The sequence below is a fragment of the Ursus americanus genome, chromosome 8 (assembly GCF_024610735.1).
Source record: "Ursus americanus isolate L20-20 chromosome 8, mUrsAme1.1.p, whole genome shotgun sequence".
In the NCBI taxonomy this organism is placed as follows: Eukaryota; Metazoa; Chordata; class Mammalia; order Carnivora; family Ursidae; genus Ursus; species Ursus americanus.
The window spans coordinates 27,422,797-27,447,086 of record NC_142134.1 but is presented as its reverse complement, the minus strand read 5'-3'; the positions used below and the strand labels follow the sequence as shown (position 1 = coordinate 27,447,086).

Below are 24,290 nucleotides of genomic sequence, written 5' to 3'. Positions count from 1 at the left end.
TCCACATGCCTCTTACCAGCCTCAGTGATTATAAACACACAATCTCATTTCACATAAACCCTTATCAATTCTCCTCTCCCATCTTGAATTACTCCAAAAAAAATTCCAGACAAATATGACATCATTTCACCCATAAATATTTCAGTGCACTGACAGAAGATAAGGCTAAATGTATGTATTACTCCTAATGTAATCACTGTTCTAAAAAGTAAAGCACAAAATTTTATCTACACGTTAAGTTTTTCCATAAAAAAAAAAAAAGATTAAAAACCAATAAAAATAAATCACACTGGGCTAACTACTTAGAAAATTAACAAGGAACAGAAAATAGTAGTACTATCATTTCTTTCACGGGGAAATACCTAAGAATGAAAATGGGTATACTGTGCCCTCAATATGAATTCATCTCTGATTTAAAGCATTGTGTTAGGCAATGTGGGAAATGGAAATAAAATAGCAGGAAGAAAATGGAATCAGATTCATCGAAATTGATTGGAGAAGAGAGAGGATAGTGATTATGTAAATAATTCCATTCTTGAGAATACTATGGCATAAACATACATCACAAGTAAGTGTTCAAATTGCCTAAAATAATTTCACCAGTAAGTTATTTCTGATTTATTTTCTTTTCCTATGAACAATTACAAACGAGATTTCTTTAGTATTTATGCTAAGGAGGAAATAGTATATATTGCCTTTTTAATTATACATGGCTTGCACAGCCTTCCTTTCTTTTATGAATGTTGAATCAAAAGTAAAATCTTTCATCTTCTGTACTAAGAGTATGATGAAATCTACATGAAAACTGTTTCACATTGAGCTTAGGTAGTGAACACTTAAAAATAAATGAAATAATAAGATGCTACTTTCGTTATTTAAAATGGTTTTTGATATTCAAAGTAGCATTACTGACCATAGATGAAAATCCTCCATGCATTTTGGCATTTTCGTCACATTTCAATGTTGAATATTTTTTTGTGTTATGACCATATTTCTCTATATTTTACAAAAAGGAAATTTAGGCCTAAGGAAATATAAAGTAGAAGAGCAACTTGCCCTTAAGTATTTCAGTGGTATAAACATAAAAATCCGGATTTCAAGATATATTATTATATAAACAGAACAGATTTCAGGTTATCTAAACTCTCAAGGTTTTACATAAAGAAATTTTTCTTTATAAAAGAGTTTCTCGACAAGGGTGGTATTCAGTATGATGATTCCTCCTAGTTTAGAAATGTTCTACGCATTGCAGGATGTTTATCAACAACCCACACTCATAAAATCTCAGTAGCATCCCTCCACCAGTGATATCCCCAAAAACATCCTTTACCTCTCAATCACTAAATACCCCAGGGCAGGAAGTACACATGTTTGGGGAAAAAACTATTGCTTTACACAAACCTACCTTTACTAATTAAGAACTGAACGGTACAAACATGACCAGCTCTTGCAGCTTTCATTAAAGGAGTCCTTCCACCTTCAGATTCATGTTCCTATTAAAAAAACACAGACTTAATTGATATTTAATTCCTAGTGAACAGTTGCTCTTTTTCATGAAAATCAAAAGGAAAAGAATTGGACTAATTTCTGAATCTAAATATATTAAATATCATGCTTTGAAACAAATTAAGGAATACATCTTTAAATTTTAAAAATCTCAAATTAGAAACATGTTCTACAGATATAATTTAAGAACTGAAGTTATATTCATGTGATTGTGACGCCCTCATCTAAATCCATCTGGGTAATTTTTCCTTCTCTCTCTACCAAAAGGACTGTGTAGCTTCAACAGTGAATGGCACTCTAGTACAGCCCTCTCTAATCAGCATTATTAGCATTATCCTTATCCACTCCAAGTGATTTTCCTTTTGTTAGTTTGTATCCTACCCCTATGAATTTCTGCAGTACATCATTCCCTTTCTTTATAGACTTCCCATTAACTCCATGTTACCTTATATGAAAACATCAAAGCTAGTGATCTTGTATCTGGAAAACCACCAATTATAAGGTATTACTAGAGACTTCTGGGTCTCAAAATGATGGAGAATCTATTGCATTCTTGTGATTGCTGAGTAATTGGGAACACTATCGGAGAAATTTTCAGATCTTAGAATATAGGTTTGAAGAAAAAAATACAGTTTATAAAGCATTAAATATATATATTTTAACATTCACATCTGATGAATAACTTGATTTTTCTCTTAAGCCACACATTAAGTTGTTTGAATTGCAATAAACTAATAAGCAAGGTTACGTTGTTATATGTTTCATAGCTACTGTGGTAAACACTGGAAATACAGGTTCTTTTTTTTTTTTTTTAATTATGATATGTTAGTCACCATAGAGTACATCATTAGCTTTTGATGTAGTGGAAATATAGTTCTTAAGCTGAATAAGTTCAAAATCTAATATGGAAGAAATATGCACACAACTAATAAGAATATAACATGTGTCATAACCACTTCAAGAGCTGTACTAACACATGCAGAATTGAAAGACACCACAATAGTAATCCAATTTCCAATTTCATCCTTTCCTTCCATAAATGAGGAAAGACAAGTGAAATAAAGTTTACAAAACTAGTCAATGGAGGAGTCTGTTTCTGCTCGCATGTGTGAATTTTTGTCATAAACTATGAACTTCTACAGGAATACACATTTGCTTGTTAATCTCAGCCCCATGAACATATGGTTACTTAAGTTTTAACTACCTTCTCATGTCTCACTTCTACTCCCTCACACGCTAAACTGGACAAGTGTTTTCCCCACACACGTTTGCTTTTGCTTCCCTACCTCTCAGGCTGTACTCACACTATTTCTTCCAACTGGAGTATCTCTTTTGTCACAACATTGCCATATCTACCTTTTAAAACCTTACCCAACCCAAAATACAGTATCTCAGATGACTTCTTGACCTCTCCTAAATTTCTTTACTGTTTTCCTATGACATCTCTTCAAAATCTAACATATAATGACTTCAGTATTTCATCCTTTTTACTAAATTTTAAGTTATTTGAGGGAAAAGACTATTTATTAAATACTTATTTTCTAAAAACAGCCAAGTACACCTAAGAAAAAATTATTTTGTACTAACATATTAATATAAAATTTCCCCCTTTTATTATGGAGAACAAGGGTAATAGACAGGCTAACCTTGCTAAAAAGAAGAATAATAACGGACACCAAACAGTGTGGAAAGAAAATATGATCAAATGAGAGGAAAAAAATGGCAAAAAGGCCAACACAAAATTAGAAGAAATACTTTTTTCTGTAGTCTCCATAGAACTTTAAATTAATTTCTTGTCTTAGTTTTAAGGATTAGGATTTAAAAAGTGACACAGTTTACCAGATCTGCTCCTGCCTGAAGTAGGACATCTGCTACATCAGTATGACCATTTTCACAGGCGTATGTTAGTGCTGTATCCCCTGTTGCTGTTGTTGCATGAACATTAGCTCCTGTGGTAGTATTAAACAACACAGAGACTTAATAAAAGAATCATAAGACATAAATAATGGAAACAGAAATTTCTTCTACATAAGCCATACCTCCTCAAATTAGATAAAATAGCCCTATCCATTTCTAGAAATAGAGATTATCAGCGTCTTTAAAAGCAAGAAAATAAAAACAGAAATAGATCACTGCTTGAAATTAAAGCTATAAATACTTCAAATGTAATAATGTAAATTATTTATGCAGCATACACACAACAGTTTACCACATTTTTACCACATTTGTAAATACACATTCAGTGCATAAGAAAAAAATTACTTGCACTGTAACATTTTTACTTGAATAAATCATGTAAAAACTCCTCCCAAATGCAAAAATGCCTACCTGCAGCTAGTAAGTATTTAACTAACTCCAAATGACCTTCTTGAGCAGCTTCCATTAAAGGGGTAGAACACCCTAGTTCAATATCCGCTCCGGCCTTTATTAGAAAGTCTGCCACTTCCAGAAAACCTCCACAGCAAGCCAGAGTCAAGGCAGTTTCTTGAGTTTCTTCTGTCTGTGCATTGATATTTGCTCCTAGAATAAAAATTCTAATTATTTTAAGAAAGTCATTAACTTATTCCAGAGGTAAGCAACAAAACATGTTGTTTCCTAATAACTATACTTCAAAAATGAACATTTGTATTATTTTACTAAATAATAAAGTGCTTCTCCCCTACTCTGAGAGGCGATTACGAATAAAGAAAATTATTAAAAATACAGCCGCGGGTCCATATTTGATGGACACAGCTGCAGTAAGATTTATTCAGCCAGAAGGCACAAACCAGGTGATAAAAGGACTTAGAAAAACAAACTACATTCCCTTGTTATAAAGATTCAAAATTAATGATGATGATGATAGCTAACATTTAATACACTATTACTATTTGCCAGGTAATATTCAAAAGCATTTTACATGTTCTTACTAGCTCCATTTTACAGCTAAGGAAATTGAGGTTAACTTGCCCAAGGCCACAACAATATTATCATTATCACTACTACCACCATCAACAGAGCTAACACTTAATAGGCACTATAGGACAAACAGCATTCAAAAAGCTTTATATATTATATAAACGTTCACAACAACCCTACAGATGACAAAATTCAGACACAGAAGATTAGGAACTTGCCTAAAGTTACAAAATTGGCAAGCGTTGGAGCTGTGATTCAAATGTAGAAGTGTGCTACCACACCTCTGCTTTTAAAGTTCTAGCCAATATGTTTTTTTAAAAATGTGCCACTCCTCTTAAATTTGTCCACACAAAAACTTTATTATTAAAAGAGATACAAAACTTGGCTACAAATAAGTAGATAGGAGATTACTTCTAAACTAAAGGTATATTAATAATGTAAAATAATTGTGTCACTTTTCCCAAACATAAAGTCCACTGTGTGCTGACTCCTTGACAGCTTCTTATGAATGCATTCTTGCATTCTCATCAACTTAATCCTTCTGGTAGGATTCCCACACTGTGTTTCATGAAACACTAGATATATTAAGTATTTATTAATAGGTGTTCAGCTCCAAGGAATTCTCTCAATATATTACTTTGACAAATGTTGAATCTCTCATATGCCGCTACATAATCTACAACCCTACCTCATCCCCAGTTCTGTTTTCACTCACAAAGCATACAATGCCTGATATTAAAGAATAAAGATGCTCTATGTTAAAGAAGTGTATCTGATTTTGTTTAGCACAGTTTGGAAGCTATTTTCAAAGCAAATACCTTTTCATTCATTTTTGTGATAACATCTCGTTACAAATCTACTAGAAAGATGAAACACAGAAACCCAATTTTATAATACCATAATCTTACATTTTAAATATTTGTGCTTTAGTGTTTTCACTGGTATGTTTACCTTGGCCTAGAAGTAACGCCACCATTTCTTCATGTCCTTCACGAGCTGCTTCCATCAGCGGTGTATAACCTTCATCATTGACCTCTTCCAGGCTAGCTCCTCTTTCAATGAGTAAAGCCGCAAGTTCCACATGCCCACCACACGCAGCCAAAGTCAATGGTGACTCAAATGAATCAGCAGGCATGTTCACTTGGGCACCACTGTCAAGAAGTAACCTAGCTACTTCAACATGGCCATCCTAATTACAATGTAATTAAAAAAATTAAATCAGCACCATTAAAAAAAATCATTAAAAATATGAATACTTCTCAATTACCAAACAATGAAGGTTTACTGATCTCCATTCAAATAAGAATTAGGAAATCTACATTTACCAGTCGAGAAAGCAAGTATTAAGTAAGACCATCTATATTTCTGTGGCACAGACTATGAAACAGAGATTGAGACTATGAAACTTGTAGAAAAATAATACTTTCCTTCAATCAAGACGCTAACTAACCTTTGGGGAAAAAAAAGACATTAAGTACATGCAACAAAAGACTACTACGGAACAACACCAGCACCACACGGTATATACTTAAATGCTACACGGATAACACTTAGAAAGGGAAAGTAGGATTTTTGTAGACACCTTAAGGGGAAGCAAACTTTTGATTAGGTAGAAAAAGAAAAATGCAATACTTTTTGGAGAAGGCAGAGAATTGTAGATGATGTGTTAGGGGAAAGGGAACACAATTTGTACGTGGTACTTCCTTTTGTTGTTCAACATTCAAATGCCAGGGAAAATTAAAAGAAAAAGGAATTCTCTCTTACCATCTTCTGCCTCCTTTGCTGGTCTTTCCTAACTATAGGCAACTCCAAGGCTCTCTTTTCTTTTTTGCCTTTGATGTAATTTTTCCTTCTACATATTACCTCACAGACATTTCATCTTCTTTTGAACACGTCACACCCGTTTTTACCTCTATTTGCCATATTGCACAACTTTAATGCCCCACTACAATGGTTACTTTGTGTTCCTTTGGCTCACAATTTTCTCCCTCCATCGTTAACTCCTACATTTCCTTTAAAGTCCAGCTTAAAATCCCAATCTCTTAGCAAACTTCGAAATGTCTGGCCACTACCAATATCTTTCACCTACTTACAATACTTACAGTACATGCAGATTAGGTCTACAGAATGCTCCATTTTGATTTCTTAATCTACATATTTCTCTAGTGGGGGTCAGAAGGATGTTTTAAGTTCCTTACTATGGGGATATTATCGATGTGTTTTAAATACATTATATTATTTAATACTCACAACAACCTAAGAGAAGGATATTACTCCAATTTTGACAAATGAGAACTTAAGTCCTTCAAACAAAACTCATGTTTCTTCAAAGGGTAATTTATTAAAGCAAACGCTGGTATGGCAATAAAGAAAACAGAGATAATTCAAGTCTTAATTAACTATCTGATATTTTTAAAAATTAGTAATTAAAATTTAACATCCTTTCATTGAGATTAAAAACTTAAATTCATTTGGGGCCTTTTTCTATCTTTCACATGTTTTTCTCATTAATCAGTCTACAATGTTATTCTGATCCATTTCTGTGCCACAAATCACAGACTAAGATACAGAAGTTTAGGAGTACTATTATTACCTGTTCCTAAGTACAAACCCTAAAAAGAAAGTTTTTAAAAAAGGAATTCAGGGCTCAGAAAAGACCATACATAGAGGGGGAATTATGTTACAGAAATAATGATCTAATTTCAAAATTTTCATTTTTCATCAAGTTTAAATTATCGGTTTAATGAACGTGCTCTGCTTAGTATTATGTGTCTACTTTGTGCATTATATTCTTCTTAATATCCTTGATCAACTTTTTAAATAGTTGCTTTTTGTGCCAACTGTGTAATACCAGCATAGTTATGTGAGACTAAAAAAATAAGTGTAGTGCTGTAAAGCTCCAGAAAGCACCTTTAATAAGAAGAAGTTAATGTTGTAACTGGCTCTGAATGCTATTGATAATTCAGATAGCTGAGGTCTTGCTCTATAATAAATCTATGATAAACAAATCTTTGAACTCAAGGAAAAGGTGCTCACATACACTAGCACTATCTCTATGAATTGTATATAGGCATATTTCATGTATGTATTTCGCCAGTCTTACCATGCATGCCTCCATTAGCGCAGTGTGCATTTCATCTGTTTTATGCTCTTGATCTGCGCCTGCTTCCAAAAGAAATCGCACCATCTCTAGATGTCCTAAACCAAAAATGTGTAAGATTACTTTAAAATATTTTATTATTCAAAAAATTAGAAAAATGTATAATACTTTGAAAATTTATATTTAACTTATAGTAATAAATTTATAAGTATAATATTAAAGTCAGCTGCAAGCCACCCTCGACTGTCACACATAAATTATACAAGCGATGCTTGTTCTACTCTTTACTCTGTTGCCAGTACTACAACCCTTGCTGCAGGTGAGCAAAGATGCCATTAAAATCCAAAACCCAGAATATCCCCTCTACAAACTTTTAAGAGCCAGGGCACGCTATATTTATTTACGTTACAGAACAAATTAGCTTTCGTGAATTAGTAGCCTGAGATAATAATAATTGAAGTTATTTCTAGGAGGAAATGTGTTTTAATTTTCAATTACTAACTCATAAACTTTATAAGAACAATCTAAGTTGGGAACTGCATACATATATGTATATATATATGTATATATATATGTATATATATATTTATGAAACCACATCATTTAGTTTATACTTATTCACCTATTTATATATAAACATACATACACATACATATATACACACACTCATATATTTATATTTATGTAGTTTCAAATAACACCATACGCTTCAGTTCAAATAAACACACCTTAAGAGTAGTTAAAAAGACAAGGTATTTTTTTAAAAGGATTTCAGACACTATGCAAGAAACAGTAGAAAAATGACTAATTTTTTTCCAACCTTATTTGGAAGGAGTTGCAATCAATTCTCAGCCAATTAGGACTAAGAAGGAGTGGATGGTAAAATCATAAACGATTAAAACTAACTTTAGTGAGTAACTGTAACATCTGCCGTATCTTGTTTTTGCTACCTACCTACCTCCCTTTCCTCTCATTTTCCCTTCCCAAAGATCCACATCAACGTTCAGTCTCGCCTGAGTTCTAGCCCTTCCCCATCTCCTCCTTGTCAATCTATGTCCTAGAAGACCTCACCCGAAATAGAGGAAAGGGAGAGGGTCCATGGATCCTTGTAAGTAGTAGAGATGTTCTCCACCAGCTCAGTTCTATATCCAGCTTCTAATTAAAGCCTGCAAGCCCCAACCTCAGACGCCCCTTGGAAAGCAGGGTGGGGCTACAAGCAAAGGAGAGAGGGAAGAGTAGTTATATGTAGCCCCATCTCAAAGCTCTTCTGGCCAGCTGGGACCCAGTAGTAAATACAGCCAGTTCCAGGTTCAAAAGTATTTGTGAAAAGGAGAGAGAGCCACCCAATCAATCAGCCTGCCCTGGAGAGGCTGTCCCAAGGCTTTAATTCCTCTCCTCCGGATGAAGATAAGCCTCTGCTAATTGCCAAATAGTACTGGGGAAGTAAGGGACCTCAGGTGTGTTTCCTAACCATCCTTAATCTGAGACTCTGTTAACACCAGACAATCGAAAGCACTTTAGATAGAGCATATTTTCACATTTAACTTAAATTTTAGTCACTTATGTATTTCAACAATGTTTTTAAAGGAAATTATTCCAGGGGACCTCACACAACCTTGGTCACTCTGAAACAGAATGGAATAAAACAACACCAGGGCCACAACTAGGGTGTGGCAATCAAAGCCCTAGGTGAATAATTTAAGGCGGTATTCCCTCACAAGCTTAGGTGGGGGAAGTGATTCAGCCATTGAGAGTGAGTGCCCCCTTAAATTTTGTACCCTGTCTTGTAACGGTTTTTTCTCGATGCCTCAAGGTCAAGAATTTATCACTTATTTTATGATACCCAACACGACATAGCTACAGATGGTATGAAACACTGAACTGAATGGCTTTGCAGACATAAAATTTGCCTTTTAAAAAAGTTCCTTGGTTTAGAGCTATTTAAAGGTAGTCTGAGAAGTATGTGGCTCTCTGGCTATCTTACTAGAATCTAGAGCATTAACTAGCTGAAGACTGAGCAACTTTCCAGACAACTGTCTTGCCCTCTCAAAGGACAGCATTTTTCGGTATTACCAATATTTTCAGGTTGATTAACATCATTTAAAATATCATATACCCCTTTTGTATAGGTAGGTGTTTTTCCCAATTTCAACCAGATTTTCCTTCTAACTTTATCAAATGTGTTGATGATACTCTAACACTGTTCTTTAGAATTCAAACTCCCCTCACACCACTTTTCATTTCTCAAATCTCCTGTCCCTTCGATTTTTCTCCTTCTTAGTGTCACACGAAATAGCTTTAGCACCTTCTTGTTAATAGATCATCCTAGCTATTTCTATCATATTTACTTTTAAACTTACAGGCTGAATACTTCTGTGGAGTCAACAGGATTCTTTTGTGTGAAGCACGCAAAATATTCTGACACAAAAACCATGAAAAAGTACAGTGCATAATTAAAATAAACCATTTCTGATAAAACAACTAAACCATTTAACAGTCATTTTTCATTGACAATGTATTTATAATATTAAGCCTATACTTTAAAAGTTTACATATTAAACTCTAAAACATTTTAAACACTTTTCTTTAAGTTAACTACATACTACATTCTATTACAGCTCTTAATTTACTTTTTAATTTAAAAACTATATTATATAAAATAACAGTCATATCATGCGTTTAAAAACTTTGTTTTAAAAAGATGTTTTATACCGTACCTTTGTAACAAGCTAATGTAAGGGCACTCTCCTTAAATTCATTGGAATGCGTATTAATGCCAGCCCCATTTTCTAGCAGCAATCTGGCTACTTCCACATGTCCAGCACTTCCAGCTTCCATAAGAGGAGTATGACCATTTTCATTATGGTCCTCAATACTAGCACCGGATTCCAAGAGCACCTTTACAACATCTACATAGCCTCCAGCACAAGCATATGTAAGTGCTGTGTTGCCTATATTAATAAAGAAAAACAAAAAGATACTTATTTTTTTATTATCATGTTCAATTAGCCAGCATACAGTATATCATTAGTTTTTGATGTAGTATTCAACGATTCATTAGTTGCGTGTAACACCCAGTGCTCATCACACATGTCCTCCTTAATACCCATTACCCTGTTACCGTATCCCTCCACCCTCCTCCCTTCTGTAACCCTCGGTTTGGATCCCGGAGCCCAGAGTCTCCCATGGTTTGTCTCCCTCTCTGATTTCTTCCCATTCAAGGAAAAACAAAAAGATATTAACATAAAATACCAAAATAAAAAGAGCCTAATTTAGCATCAAGAAGAAAACTGAAATGGAAGACTATAATCTTTTTTTTAAGGATTTTATTTATTTGTCAGAGAGAGACACACAAGCAGGGGGAGCAGCAAGCAGAGGGAAAAGCAGTCTCCCCACTGGCAGGGAGCCCAGTGCAACATGGGACTCTTGATCCCCGGATACGGGGATCATGACCTGAGCCTAAGGCAGGCGGGGAGACTATAATCTTAACAAATTTAGAATATACATAATTCCTTTCCCATTGCCTTTTATCTTACTGAAATCAACTCCCAGTTCTTTCCATTTAATATCAGGGTCAAATACATGTGGAAAATGGAACGCTTGCCATGACCGTAGTTATAAAAGAACTGAGCAATTCTAAAACTTTCACTTTTCATATGAGAAAAAAATTATGTTCATTGTAATTTTAACCAGAGAGAAGTTTCACATGCTTTATTTTTTAGTGATTATAATTATTCATCATATGTAGATACATCTCATACTGTCCCTTTAATCATACATATTGGTTTTCACTACAACTTCAAACACCAGCTAACTGATCAAAGCTAAAGTAATTTCAAAAACATTCCTTCTTGATGGTAAAAATCTCCCAGATTACAAGGGAAAAAAAGTTAACATTCTGGGTAAAAATAAGGATTTCTAAAATCCCTTCAAACCAGAACCTTTAAGATCCTAAAAATTATTTAAAATATTTTAACAAATTTGGGGCAACTGTGTGGCTCAGTTGGTTAAGCGTCTGCCTTAGGCTCAGGTCGTGATCCTGGAAATTCCGGGATCCAGCCCCACATTGGGCTCTGCTCAGCAGAGAGTCTGCTTCTCCCTCTTCCTCTCCCTCTTCTCCTTCTCTCTCTTGCTACTTCTCACCCTCTCTCTCAAATAAATAAAATCTTTTAAAATAAATAAAATATTTAACAAATTTGAAAATCTTACATGAAGAAGACGCACAAAATATATTTTCATATAATTTTAGAACTTTCATATAAATCCATCTACGCCCAAGTTTGAAAAAAATAAAAGTTTAAACTAAAGTCATGTTCCTTGTGGGACACAATGTTTTCAGAATACTTTCTTTTTCTGTAGGCCACAATTTAGTATCAGTAGACAATGACAGACCTGCCTTTTGTCCCACAGCCTTCTTCTCCCTATCTTCCCTTCCCTTCTCCCCTCAGAAACAGGAAATCTGGGTTGAAGAGCTGTAGCCCATTTCCAAGAGGATAGTCCTTCTAACTGGCCAGCAATTGAATTAATCTAAAAGAACTTTAAAAGGCCAATTAATCGTCCTCATACACCAAAGAAGAAAAATTTTATTCAAAATATATTCTATACTTTAAATCTAATGCATAGCCTTATGCAAACATGCAGCACTTTATAATTAGAAAACTGCAAGAGCTTTACTAGTGATGATTTTCATGTGAAATAATTATTACCAAAGGGTGTTCATATTTAACAAAACTGAAAAAGAAACATGCATAACCTGTTGAAGACTGTGCATTGACATCGGCTTTATGAGCTAGCAGCAACTTCACAATTTTGACGTGTCCTCCATTAGCAGCAGCCATTAAAGGTGTAATGTCACCTTTGATTCCCCTATCTTCCACATTTGCATGCATTGCCAACAAAACCTTATGGAAGAAAAAGTTTAAATGCTCTTAGAAAATGATATATTCATCAAAACATGTGGAAGGTATTTACACCTACCTAAGTCATTTATAGTAGAAGAGCCAACAACCACAAAGTGTATCTAACAAAACTATTTGTTGAAATGAGCCTAATGGTTGAGTTTTATTATTTCCCTAATAAGTAGGCCAGATTAAAAAACAAAAACAAAAGCAACCCATGTGATTATTTTGATAACACAAACCTGTGCAAGCTCATAGTATCCAGCAGAACAAGCTAAACAAAGGAGGCTCTCCCCTTCCTCAGTGTGCTCATTTACACTTCGCCCTTCGATGAGTAACTTTCGCACAGCATTTACATCTCCTTCTGAACAGGCTTCTGCCAAACTGCGGCTATGGGGGAAGAACATTATAATATCAGAATATAAAAATATGAAAAATTACACAGCATACTGGCTTTTGAGGTAATTCTTAACAGAAGTGCTAAACAAGAACGATTATTTCAATATGATCCATAACAAAAAGAAAACTGAAAATGATTCAGTTCTATATATATATATCTATATATAAATATATATATATAGATATATCTATATATAAAAGTCACTGAATTAGAATTACAAAATTATAAGATGATTACAGCTATGTAACTGAAGGATAAAGTTTAGTTTACTATCACTGGGGAAAAAAACAAAATTCTAAAACATAAAATTTATTGAAAATCACAAAAGCAAAATACAGGTAATAATTGTACTTTCTTTTATTCAGTCATGAGAAAATTTATGTAGAAGTTAATAAAAATATATTTAATAAAACAGGTAAAATTTGTGCTAATTATAAAGGTCTACCTGAGTCCTTCAATCAATTAAAGGAAAATCAGACAGGAAAGTTGTGAACATATAATTTTGCCTAAAACATGAATAAATGATAAGGAGGTTCTTTTTTGAAGTATTTACTTATGCATCATATTTTTGGTGAAGTCTGAAAAATATCCAGGCAAAGCAAAGGCTAAATTCAAGCAAAAGGAGAGTGGAGAAAGTGAAGCAACAGAAAATTAGACCGAGGGTAAAGTGTTTGCCCTATAAACCTCCCCAAATAATTCCAACTATGGTCATCCTAAGAAAACCACTAAATCCAGTGCTATTAATTAATATTATCTTCATTTCAAATATAAGTCAATTCTTACATCATCCTCTTGAATCAGGTCCTGTCAATTCTGGTACTAAAGGCATCCGTGGGTAACCTCTTTTCTATACCTCTATTATTACTACCACCCAGATTCAAGAACATCATATTTAGGCCAGATTATGGCAAAGTCTCCTGACCAGTCTTCCCACTGTTACCTTTGTTTTCCTTCAATCTCTTTCAACAAGGCAGCCAGAGAGATCTTATTTTAAGGAAAGCAGATCATGTCACTCCTCTGCCCAGAATCCTCCATTTGGCCTCTATCTCACTCACACTAAAAGCCAAAGTACTTATACAATCTTTCCAGTGGTAGGGTCCCATAGTCCTACTTTTTACCTCTCTGGTTTCATCACCTACTATTCTCGCTCTTACTCTTGCCACATTGATTGGCTTTCCTGCTTTTCATAAAAAATGCTAATTAAGCTCCAACTCCAAGATACTTTTATTTGCCGTCCCTCTGCCAAGACAGCTTCTCTGTCAGACACAGCTTGCACCCTTAAAATTTCAGGTCTTTGCTAAAAAGCCATCTTTTAAGTGAGGATTTCCCTGACTACTCTCGTAAAAATGCACTGTGACCTCCAACCCCAAACAATGCCCTAGCACTTCCCCATTCTTCCCATAGTTCTTATCATTGTGTGCCACGCTATACATATTATACTTACTGGTTAATTGTATTATCCCCTTACCAAAGTCAAAGTCTTGAATAGCACTTACATGATCTTGAGTAAATTATTCACTTCTCTTGAGCTTTTCAGAATAAAAGGAAAGTAAAAACAAAATTCATCGCCTTAAGGATTTTTGTGAGTAAAAACAAGATATTACATATAAAGTGGTTAGCTCCATGCCAAGCACAAAATAAAGGCTCAGTTAACATTAGCTATTTTTAAGAAAATGTTTTTATATTCATCACAGAGAAAATGTACTTACTTGTCCGACTGCCCTGCATTCGCTGTGCTTTCAGCTCTCATACGGGTAAGTGCAGCAGCAGCTTCATCCAACGCACAACTAACAGATGATGTCAACCTCCGAAGCACTTCAGGATCTGCAAAGGCTTTACCATCAGCCGTAGATAATTTGCCTATTCCTATTACATGAGTTTCACACCAATATGGATACACCCAAAAGGAGAAACAAAGCAAAAGTCAAGTTACTTAACTCTATGTATGTTAACAAACAACCTTTAAATGTTACACATCATATATATACTGTCTGTCTGGAATCTTCTGGAAAATCCCTGTTCTTCAATTCTCTAATAACCTTATTCTTCCCATGTGGTCTATAAGTGCTTGACTCCATGACTCTTTGGTGCTAGAAATGGGTCTCTGGCCTATGCTGGGACAACTAGGAGTCCCTACTCAGACTTTTGCCATAGGTTTGAAAGAACCTCTATGTTCAAAGGTTACCCAATTGCTAAGTCATGAGCTATTTGGCCACTTTCATGATCACAAAGAGAGAAAGACTACCCAAAATAAGTCAATATGGAGGAGAACAGAGCAGAGAAAGAGAAAGAAGACAGTTCCGATAAAAGTTATTTTTGACTCATTGAGACCAGTAGTGCCAAAAGTCAGAAGAATCCCCATTTTATTTTTAGTAGATGCCCACTTTTGTTTACGACTTTTAGGTGGCCTGCTACCACCTGTGACCAAAAATGGCCTAATAAGACATTACAGGTCATGTAAAAGATAACATGAGTATCTATTTATTTCAAATTACGTCTACAACTTATTACATGTACTCAAAATCATACCTAAAAAACATTCAGAACAGCAAAAGAATAAAAACTCAAAAGTAGAACTGGTTAATAACATCTGCATGAAATATATCTTATTGCTTTTCTGGATATCACTACAAAGCAAACTTATCTCTAACTTTTATTATTCTAACTCTGGTGCTGCCCATCAGTGGAGCTTTTAAAAAATATAGATGCTAAGCTCTCCTACATCTAAGGATATAATTCAGTAAGTAGGAGGTAGGGCCTAGGCATCTAAATATTTTTAAAGCAGTAAAAAGATTGTAATGCATAGCTAGGATTAAAAACCTCTGCTCCAACTTGAAGATAAACACCTAATGTTATAATGCATATCATAGATCCCTACTCAATAAGTGGTACATGGACAAGAAACACTGCTATCATTTAGCAGCTCGTTAGAACTGCAGAATCTTGGGGGCACTAGGGTGGCTCAGTCAGTTAAGCATCCTACTCCTGGTTTCGGCTCAGGTCACGATCTCAGGGTCGTAAGATCGAGTCCTCAAGCCCACGTTGGGGCCCCCATGTCAGGTCCCCGTGTGGGTTCCACTCTTGGAGCAGTGTGTGCTTGAGATTCTTTCCCCCACCTCCCTGCTCCCCCTCTGCTCCCTTGCACACATGCATTTTCTCTCTCTCAAATAAATAAATATATAAAATCTTAAAAAAAAAAAAAAAAAAAAAGAACTGCAGAATCTCAGGCCCCAAGATTTTCTGATCTAAAACTTGCATTTTTAAAAAAGATCCCCAAGCAATTCAGATCCACATTAAAGTTTAAGAAGTATTATCACAGGTTTTAAAACAAACTACTTAACTAAGAGATCAATCAAAAAAACCCCACTCGAATGGTAATAATAAACATATCTGTGCAGATTTCTTTTTATAGTGGAAGGGCTTAATAACATCATATAAGTTTGTGTTTAAAGTTTGCAAAAGTTTATATTTGTTTGCTTTTCTTTCTGGAAAAATTCAAGATATCAAATACTATATCTTCTGGAACCAAAAATAAATCTGGCAGAAAGCCTTCATGATTTTAGCTGGAACAAATGTTCAGAGCAGTCAAAGTTGGTATCTGTTACAATCAAGATGTGCAAAGAATAAAGACAGTCTCAGTCTGATAAAACTGATCCTACTATATAATTTGTGTCACTAATATTAAAAACCAACTACAGTCTGAATCTGCTATAATAGTAGTTATTTAATAAAATATCTGTGGTTAGTTAAGTATCCTAACACAATGGAAACCAAGGTCACAGATGCATTTTCACATGACAGAATGAGTTCCAATTTTTTAGCCAATTCAGATCAGCCATATAACAACTATTTATCAATGACAGCAACAGAACTAGGTAAGAAGATATATCTGGATTAGTAAAAAGTAATCACTGCCTTAAAAAGAAAGAACATCAAAAACAAAATATTCCATATTAAATTTTTATGAACTTCTCATATCTTCGTAAGTAAAGATAACTATTATAGTAAAGATAATTAAGAAGTAACCTAAGATATACATGGTAGTCCATCAAATGAATAAACAGTGATTGAAAATTAATTTATTCTAGCTACTTTGGATTATGATGATCCTTTTTAACCAGTCTTTTTTTTTTTTTTTTTTTTTAAAGATTTTTTTTTTTTTTTTTTTTATTTATTTATGTGACAGAGAGACAGCCAGCGAGAGAGGGAACACAGCAGGGGGAGTGGGAGAGGAAGAAGCAGGCTCACAGCGGAAGAGCCTGATGTGGGACTCGATCCCGGATCACCAGGATCACGCCCTGAGCCGAAGGCAGACGCTTTAACGACTGCGCTACCCAGGCGCCCCCCTTTAACCAGTCTTATTCAGTTATTAGGTATTAGTCAATGAAGATCGAAAACAGAAAAGATAAGTGATGATCAGATTATTCTTTCCCAATTCTAACACTGAATCAATTGAACGACAGAACCATGTAACCTGTGACCAAAAATGTCCTAATAAGACATTACAGGCTATATAAACGACAGAAGAGAAACAGTGCATTAAAAGACAACCTAGATTTCAGATTTTAAGATAATTATTTTCTCCTTTTCCTCTTAGAACTTACTCAACTTAATTCCTATTTATGAAGACAAAGTTAAGAGGAGATATAACTGATTTGGCAGAACGAACAGAAACACAGATATCAAAGAGAAACAATGTGATCAGCCCAATAGGGCTCAGAAATTATAGGTACCAGATACAGGGGTGAGGCTTGGGTCAGAAAACAGAGAGACTAGCAGAACACCTGTGAGGAATAGTCAGACACTTGAAGACTCCATTCCCAAACTCCAAAGCCAGATGATTATTCTCTATAGAAACCAAACCAGAAAGGCCCAGGATTAGTAGTCATTATATACAGAGGAGAAAGGATGATATACTAAAGGGAAATGAGGATTAAGTTAATATATGCATGATAAACAGTGAGATCCTCAACCCTCTCCCACTCTAAGTTCCCAAAATGCAGGTAGCTAGGTATGTCATTCACTGGATAAAAACTGGTAGATGTGTCTCTCAAGAAATTGAAAAGCCCCAGAGAAAGGATTTAAAGATATTGACATTTGGAGAATTCTCAAAGAAAGGGAAGGGTCTCTATCCAATCACTATGTACTAGGAATTCTAAAATGTTACCAACTTTACCCAGCTCTGATATACTCACTCTGTGTAATCTTTGGGACTGGGAATTTGATAGCTTTTATCCCCATGATTAGGTTACATTATATGGTACAGCTGACCTGAAGACAGGAATATTATCTGGATGGGCCTGACCTCATCACATGAGCCTATGAAAAACTAAGAGATTTCTTCAGCTAATTGGAGAAAAGAAAGTCAGAGATTCAAAGCAGTAGGATTCTACTGTGCTGGCATGAAGATGGAGGGGGGTCACATGCCAAAGAATGTGGGCAACCTCAAGAAGGTAAGAGCAGCCCCAGCTGACAGTCCATAGGAAATCAGGATCTCAGTCCTATAACTACAAGGAACTGAATTCTGCTACCAACAACAATAAACCTGAATACAGATTTTCTCCTACAGCCTACTGACGAGAACTCAAGTCAGCAGATACCTTGATTTCACCCATGAGACCCTGGGAAAGCGAATCTAGCCACACTATGTGCCCAGATGTCTTATTTACAAAAACTAAGTGATAGGAAATGGGTGTTGTCATGCCGCTACATTTATAATAAATTGTTATGTATTTTTAAATGTAATAGATCCCTGCAGTTGTTATGCTGCAGTATGAAAGTAATTATATAAATTGTTATGCTGCAGTATGAAAGTAATTATATAATGTATATAATTTATAATATATAATAAATACTTCATAGTGAAACCCACCAGCTGACAAAACATGCACATATACCTTCCATTTTAGCTTTTTATGGTATTGCTATTGACTATAAAAAAAAAGCCAGGATTCACCAGACATTTGAAGGAAATCTGAAATGTAAAGGACAGCCAAAAACATTCAAAATGTGAGCAAAATTTTAAAATGCCCTAAATTCTAATGCTATAGAGAAGGGTGAGAAAAGAAAAGTTGGAGAGATAAGAGATTACTATAACTAAGTTTGGTGTTAACTTTCTCAACTGTAACACCAGAAATTAGGAGATAATGGAGCAGTAATTTCAATAGTCTGAAAGAGATTTTTAAACTAGAATTCTATACCTTCAAACTATCCAAGTATGAGGATAGCACCAAAGGCATTTTCAGGCAGTCTCAAAAACTTCTACTTCTCAAGCATCCTTCCTCAGGATACTTAAACCATGATCAATCTCAACACCACAAAAAGAAAAACCACCAGAGTAGTTCTGTGCTACACAGGAAATATACATACCATGAATGACTATTCTTGCCAAAAACAAAATGAACCTGAATCTGATCAATATCCGGATCTGAATTCTGACTTACAGGAAATACAACATACAGAGGTGCAACTAGCAAAATTGATAGAGTGGGACAAATGAATCAATTTCTTCAACAAGTGGGGGAAAAAGAACAAAAAAGGAAACTGTTAAAAATAAAAGACACTTAAACTAAATAATTGGCATGAAAAATATCAAATTTTACATATAAAAGTATGTAAATATGAAATAGGTGAAGGGGATCAAGGAGTACACTTACCATGATGAGCACTGAGCATGTACAGAATTGTTGAATTGCTATATAGTATGTACACCTGAAACTAATATAACACTGTATGTTAACTATGAAATTAAAATTAAAAATTTAGGAGTATCTGGGTGGCTCAGTCGGTTAAGCATCGGACTCTTGGTTTCAGCTCAGGTCATGACCTCATGGGTGGTGAGATGAGCCCCAAGGTGGGATCTGGCTCAGAGGGAAGTGTGCTTGAATATTCTCTCACTCTGCCCTCCCCCCACTCACACACACACTCTCTCTAAAATAAATTTAAAAATCCTTAAAAAATTAAAAAATAAGGAAAATGTAAAACTTGTTTGGATCCTAATTCAAATAAACTTACTATAAAAAAAACCATTATGGGGTGCCACCAACTCTGAATTTCGTCACAGGACCTAAGCTCAGGGTTGTGAGATCGAGCCCCATGTGGGGCTCTACACTGGGCATGGAGCGTGCTTAAGATTCTCTCTCCCTCACCCTCTGCTCCCACCTTTCTTTCTCTCTCCCTCTCTAAAAATAAATAAATAGATAGATAGATAGATAGATAGATACACAGATAGATAGCGACCTTTAAAAAAAGACCATTATGAAATGATTGGGGAAATATAAACACTGACAGGATATTTGACAATATCAAGGAATTAATATTATTTTTTTCTTTAGATATGCAATGGTATTATGGTTATGTTTATTTTTTTAAAAGTTCTTGGGGTGCCTGGGTGGTACAGCCAGTTAAGCAACTGACTCTTGGTTTCCACTCAGTTCGTGATCTCAAGGTGGTGAGTTCAAGCCCCCTGTAGGGCTTAAGTTTCTCTCTCCCTCTCTCCTTCTGCCCCTTCCCACCATGTGCATGCTCTTGCTCTCTCTCATAATCTAAAAATAAATAAATAAATAAATCTAAAAATAGTTCTTAATGTGGAGTATATACTGAGGTATTTATTTATTTATTTAAGATTTTACTTATTTTAGAGATACAGAACAAATGCCAAGAGTGGGGGGAGGAGTAGAGGGAGAGGGACAAGCAATGAATGCAGATCCCCACCCAGGGCTTAATCCCAGGACCCTGAGATCATGACCTGAGCCAAAATCAAGAGTTGGACGCTCAACCAACTGAACTACCCAGGCACCCCTACATTGAAGTATTTATATATGAAATTATATAATGCTTAGTTTGCTTTAAATTAACTTGGGGGTGGGGTTATCAGCAGGGTGATAATAAGTAAAGATGAAACAAGATTGTCCATACACTGATGGCTGTTAAAGCTGGATGATGGGTAGTCCCTCTGGACTTGTATGTTAACATTTTTCATTTAAAAAAAGGAAATAATAGAGAAAGGAGAGAAGTGAGAAAGAAGATGAGGAAGGAAGGGAGGGTGGAGGGAGGTTAGCTTGTTGGCTACTGTAGAGAAAACAGAAAAAAAAAGGGGGGGGAGTAAATATAGAAATGAGAAAATGGGCAGTATCAGCATCCTATGAAAAGAAACTCTACCTCCAAAGGTAACTCCTCTCAGCTGAAGTCTACTTTCCTGTAGCACTTTTCAACCTGGTTCTGCCTCTTGGGGGCACAAAAACAAATATCCCTCTTATATTCAACCTGAATTTTCTCATCTTCAGGAGACACACTCTCTTCTCTTACAACACATTTTCAAATAATTTCACAATCCTCATTTCTCTCAAGTAAACTTCTATAAGCACACCAAATTCGGACAAATGCTAAATTCTGTATCTACTTTTTTTTTTTTTAAATATTTTATATATTTGAGGGAGAGAGACAGAGATAGCAAGAGAGGACACAAGCTGGGAGAAGAGGGAGAAGCAGGTTCTCCCCTGAGCAGGGAACCCGACATGGGGCTCGATCCCAGGACCCCCAGATCATGACCTGAGCCAAAGGTCAACTGACTGAGCCACCAAGGTGCCCCTATATCTACTCTTCTGAATAAATAGTTTTTTATACTCAAGGATGGGACCCTGCATGTGTCCTATAATGTTTTTATTTGTACCTGGATAAGATCCCTTTAATAATCCATTCTAGAATTTTACTCAGGAAGGAAATCAAATTTAACCATGAGTCCTTCAAATATTTAGATGCTGTGTTACAAGATATTTATTGAAAAGATTACCAAATAGTAGGTTGGTTTTATGCTATAATAAAGCAACAGTTTACATGCATTGTACGTACACTATATAGCAAATCAAGGTGCTAAAAAAATGATCAATTAATGTTTACAATATATTTATGTCCACTTTAGAAAAGTTAAGAAAATATATGGCTATTTAAAATGATCACAAAGATTTAGAGTTACTATTCCCTTATACTTTCGGCCTATTACATATACGTATATAATCTCTAATTAGAACACTGTTCTTACGGAGACATGATCCATCTTACAAAAATACAATGATTCACTTTACAAGGTTTCAAGAGATAGTCTATCACGAAAAAGAGGGGAAATTATACACAGTCAATTCTTATGATTCATGGTAGTTCTGTAAAGTCACTGGGAACACTGAATTAATGACTACTGAACCATTGCTCCTAGGAAAAACCCAAGTCTAGGTTTCTGTGAGCCTCTGGTCACACAGCATTTGCATTAACCAAATAATGTCTTGTGTATGTTTTTGTTTAAAGATGACCTTATTTAATATATAGTTGATTTATTAACATTGAACTCAGGGTTAACAGCACTATAACACATGCCGAAGAAGCTTATCTAACACATGTACTTTCTCCATTAGGCACATCACTACCTTCTCACATTTAGGAACACTAGATAGTACTTTTGCATTATACTTGGGGACCTTTACAAACAATGAAATCGCCAACAAAAGGCATAACAATGTGAAAAACATGGCTCTAAGTAGACTGTGAAAGGACACTTGCTTACAGTACGAGAGCTGAAACAAAGAGAGTCACCTTACTTCATCTCATCAGGGAATATGTGTGTAGAACAACTCAAACTTTTCACTATTACGTCCATTTCTATGAAAGACTGAGAAAGTGCTAAGAGTACCAATTTTAGGGTACAAATACATGTTATCAAGTAGGCAATTTCACAAATATGGAATGTGGGAATAAAGAAAACTGACTATATGAGAAATCTCTCTTCAAGGTTGACAGCAACATGTGGATTTCACTTGAGTAATGAAAATATGCTTTAATGAAACATGTAATTCTCTAGAAAGCAATTCCTTAACCTTTATGAATAATACTACACTAAATGTCCAAGACCTTACATTTATAATCATAGTCGTTTTTTGTTATTTTAGTAAACTCTACACCCAACGTGGGGCTGGAACTTATGACCCGGAGATCGAAACTGGCATGCTCTAACAACCGAGAGAGCCAGGTGCTCCTAATATTAGTAGTTTTTATTAGATTAATATGTAACTTTGAAAATTAGATACATACATCTATGTCTAATTACATGTATACATGTAATATATATATATTATGTAATAATTTATACATGTAATATATACATATATATATAGAGATAGATAGATACATGTCTAATCAATAGTCTAATTACTTATGTAAGGTCTGTAGACTTACCTGCAGCTTCTAATAAAGCTTCCAGTCTAGCTTGTGTTTCTGGATCTACTGTCCTGAGGTCTGCACCATCAGCAGTACCTGACAAGAGCAACTTGGAAGCCGTTTCCAGCATTGGATTTTCCAAATCATCCTGATCCAAAATGAAAGATTCCACCTAGAAAACAAATACAAAAAAAAAGGAAGGAAGGGAGGAATGAAAGGAGAAAGGGAAAGTAGTAAGAGAAATAAAAAGGAAGAGGAGAGAAAAAATATTTTAATGTAAATATCATGATAAATATAATGCAATTCTAAATAAATTCAAAGTGACACATAAGCCCACTGTTTAAAGGAGAAAATCACATTTGCAGAAGAATTTAAGAATGTGCTATTCATATGCAGCGTAGTCTTATTTTTTTTAACTGAAATTATGTATTCTTTTCTATTTTAATTTGGTGGGAAGGGTAAGATGGAGGAGCTATGAGGTTAATGATTAGACTGTGAAACCTCTGACTTTAGTAGAGGACCTAAATCAGTTGTTCTTAAATGTTTTGCTCTCAGGACCCTTTTATATACTCATAAAGTACTGCCCACCCAAGACCTTCAGATAAGGGTTAAATTTATTAATATTTACCATATTCAGAAATCAAACTACAATATCAAAAAATCACATTTGTTAATATCACCACCGACTTCATCAGAAAAGTTTTAAAGTACTGTAAAGCCTAGGCAAATACAATTTAAAATTCTAATTTGTGCTTGAAAGCTTAATTTTATCACTGGCGACAAATATTGCCAATCGCCTTCCTTAAAGTGACAAGCTCATTTTCAATCATTTCTAATAAGAACATTTGCCAAATTCCCGAGTTTGGTAAGTGTAGTGGGTCTGTCAATTATATTTTCTATTAACAATGGCATTTCATGGGAAAAAAAAAAAAAGGAATGGCTAATGTACCTTGCATCTCAAAAAAAAAACCCAAAAACACAAAAATAACCACAGAAGTGTTTTATATGTACTTCCCATTTTGTCACACACAGTAATATTAAAAGGACATGTATTCAAAAGTGCAGATTTCATAAAATTAATATTTATTGCTTTATCAAGATTATTCCTAAGGTAAAACTGGCTTTTATTTTTTTTAACTGAGTACATAGAATTGAAGAATACAACAACACTAGTACAATTTGGTGCCATGGCCTTAATTGAGGAGCCAGCAGTTTCACCTACCATTGTTTTTGCATCATTAGTGCAAATGTTAACATAGTAAAAGAGGCAAATAACATCTCA

At 34.8% G+C, this 24,290-nt stretch overlaps 1 protein-coding gene across 5 annotated transcripts in view; it reads right to left on the bottom strand.

The window, feature by feature from the left end:
• The window catches only part of ANKRD17 (ankyrin repeat domain 17), a 156,762-nt gene that overhangs the window by 58,591 nt on the left and 73,881 nt on the right, over nucleotides 1–24,290 (bottom strand). For all 5 annotated transcript variants that reach the window (XM_045789416.2, XM_045789427.2, XM_045789446.2 and 2 more), the window contains exons 2-11: nucleotides 23,027–23,180; nucleotides 14,512–14,668; nucleotides 12,645–12,792; nucleotides 12,258–12,405; nucleotides 10,222–10,455; nucleotides 7,508–7,602; nucleotides 5,356–5,593; nucleotides 3,835–4,026; nucleotides 3,346–3,455; nucleotides 1,406–1,493 (exon numbers count right to left, since the gene is read on the bottom strand). In XM_045789416.2, coding sequence (XP_045645372.1) covers nucleotides 1,406–1,493; nucleotides 3,346–3,455; nucleotides 3,835–4,026; nucleotides 5,356–5,593; nucleotides 7,508–7,602; nucleotides 10,222–10,455; nucleotides 12,258–12,405; nucleotides 12,645–12,792; nucleotides 14,512–14,668; nucleotides 23,027–23,180 — 1,564 coding nt within the window. The remainder of the gene's footprint in view (nucleotides 1–1,405; nucleotides 1,494–3,345; nucleotides 3,456–3,834; nucleotides 4,027–5,355; nucleotides 5,594–7,507; nucleotides 7,603–10,221; nucleotides 10,456–12,257; nucleotides 12,406–12,644; nucleotides 12,793–14,511; nucleotides 14,669–23,026; nucleotides 23,181–24,290) is intronic.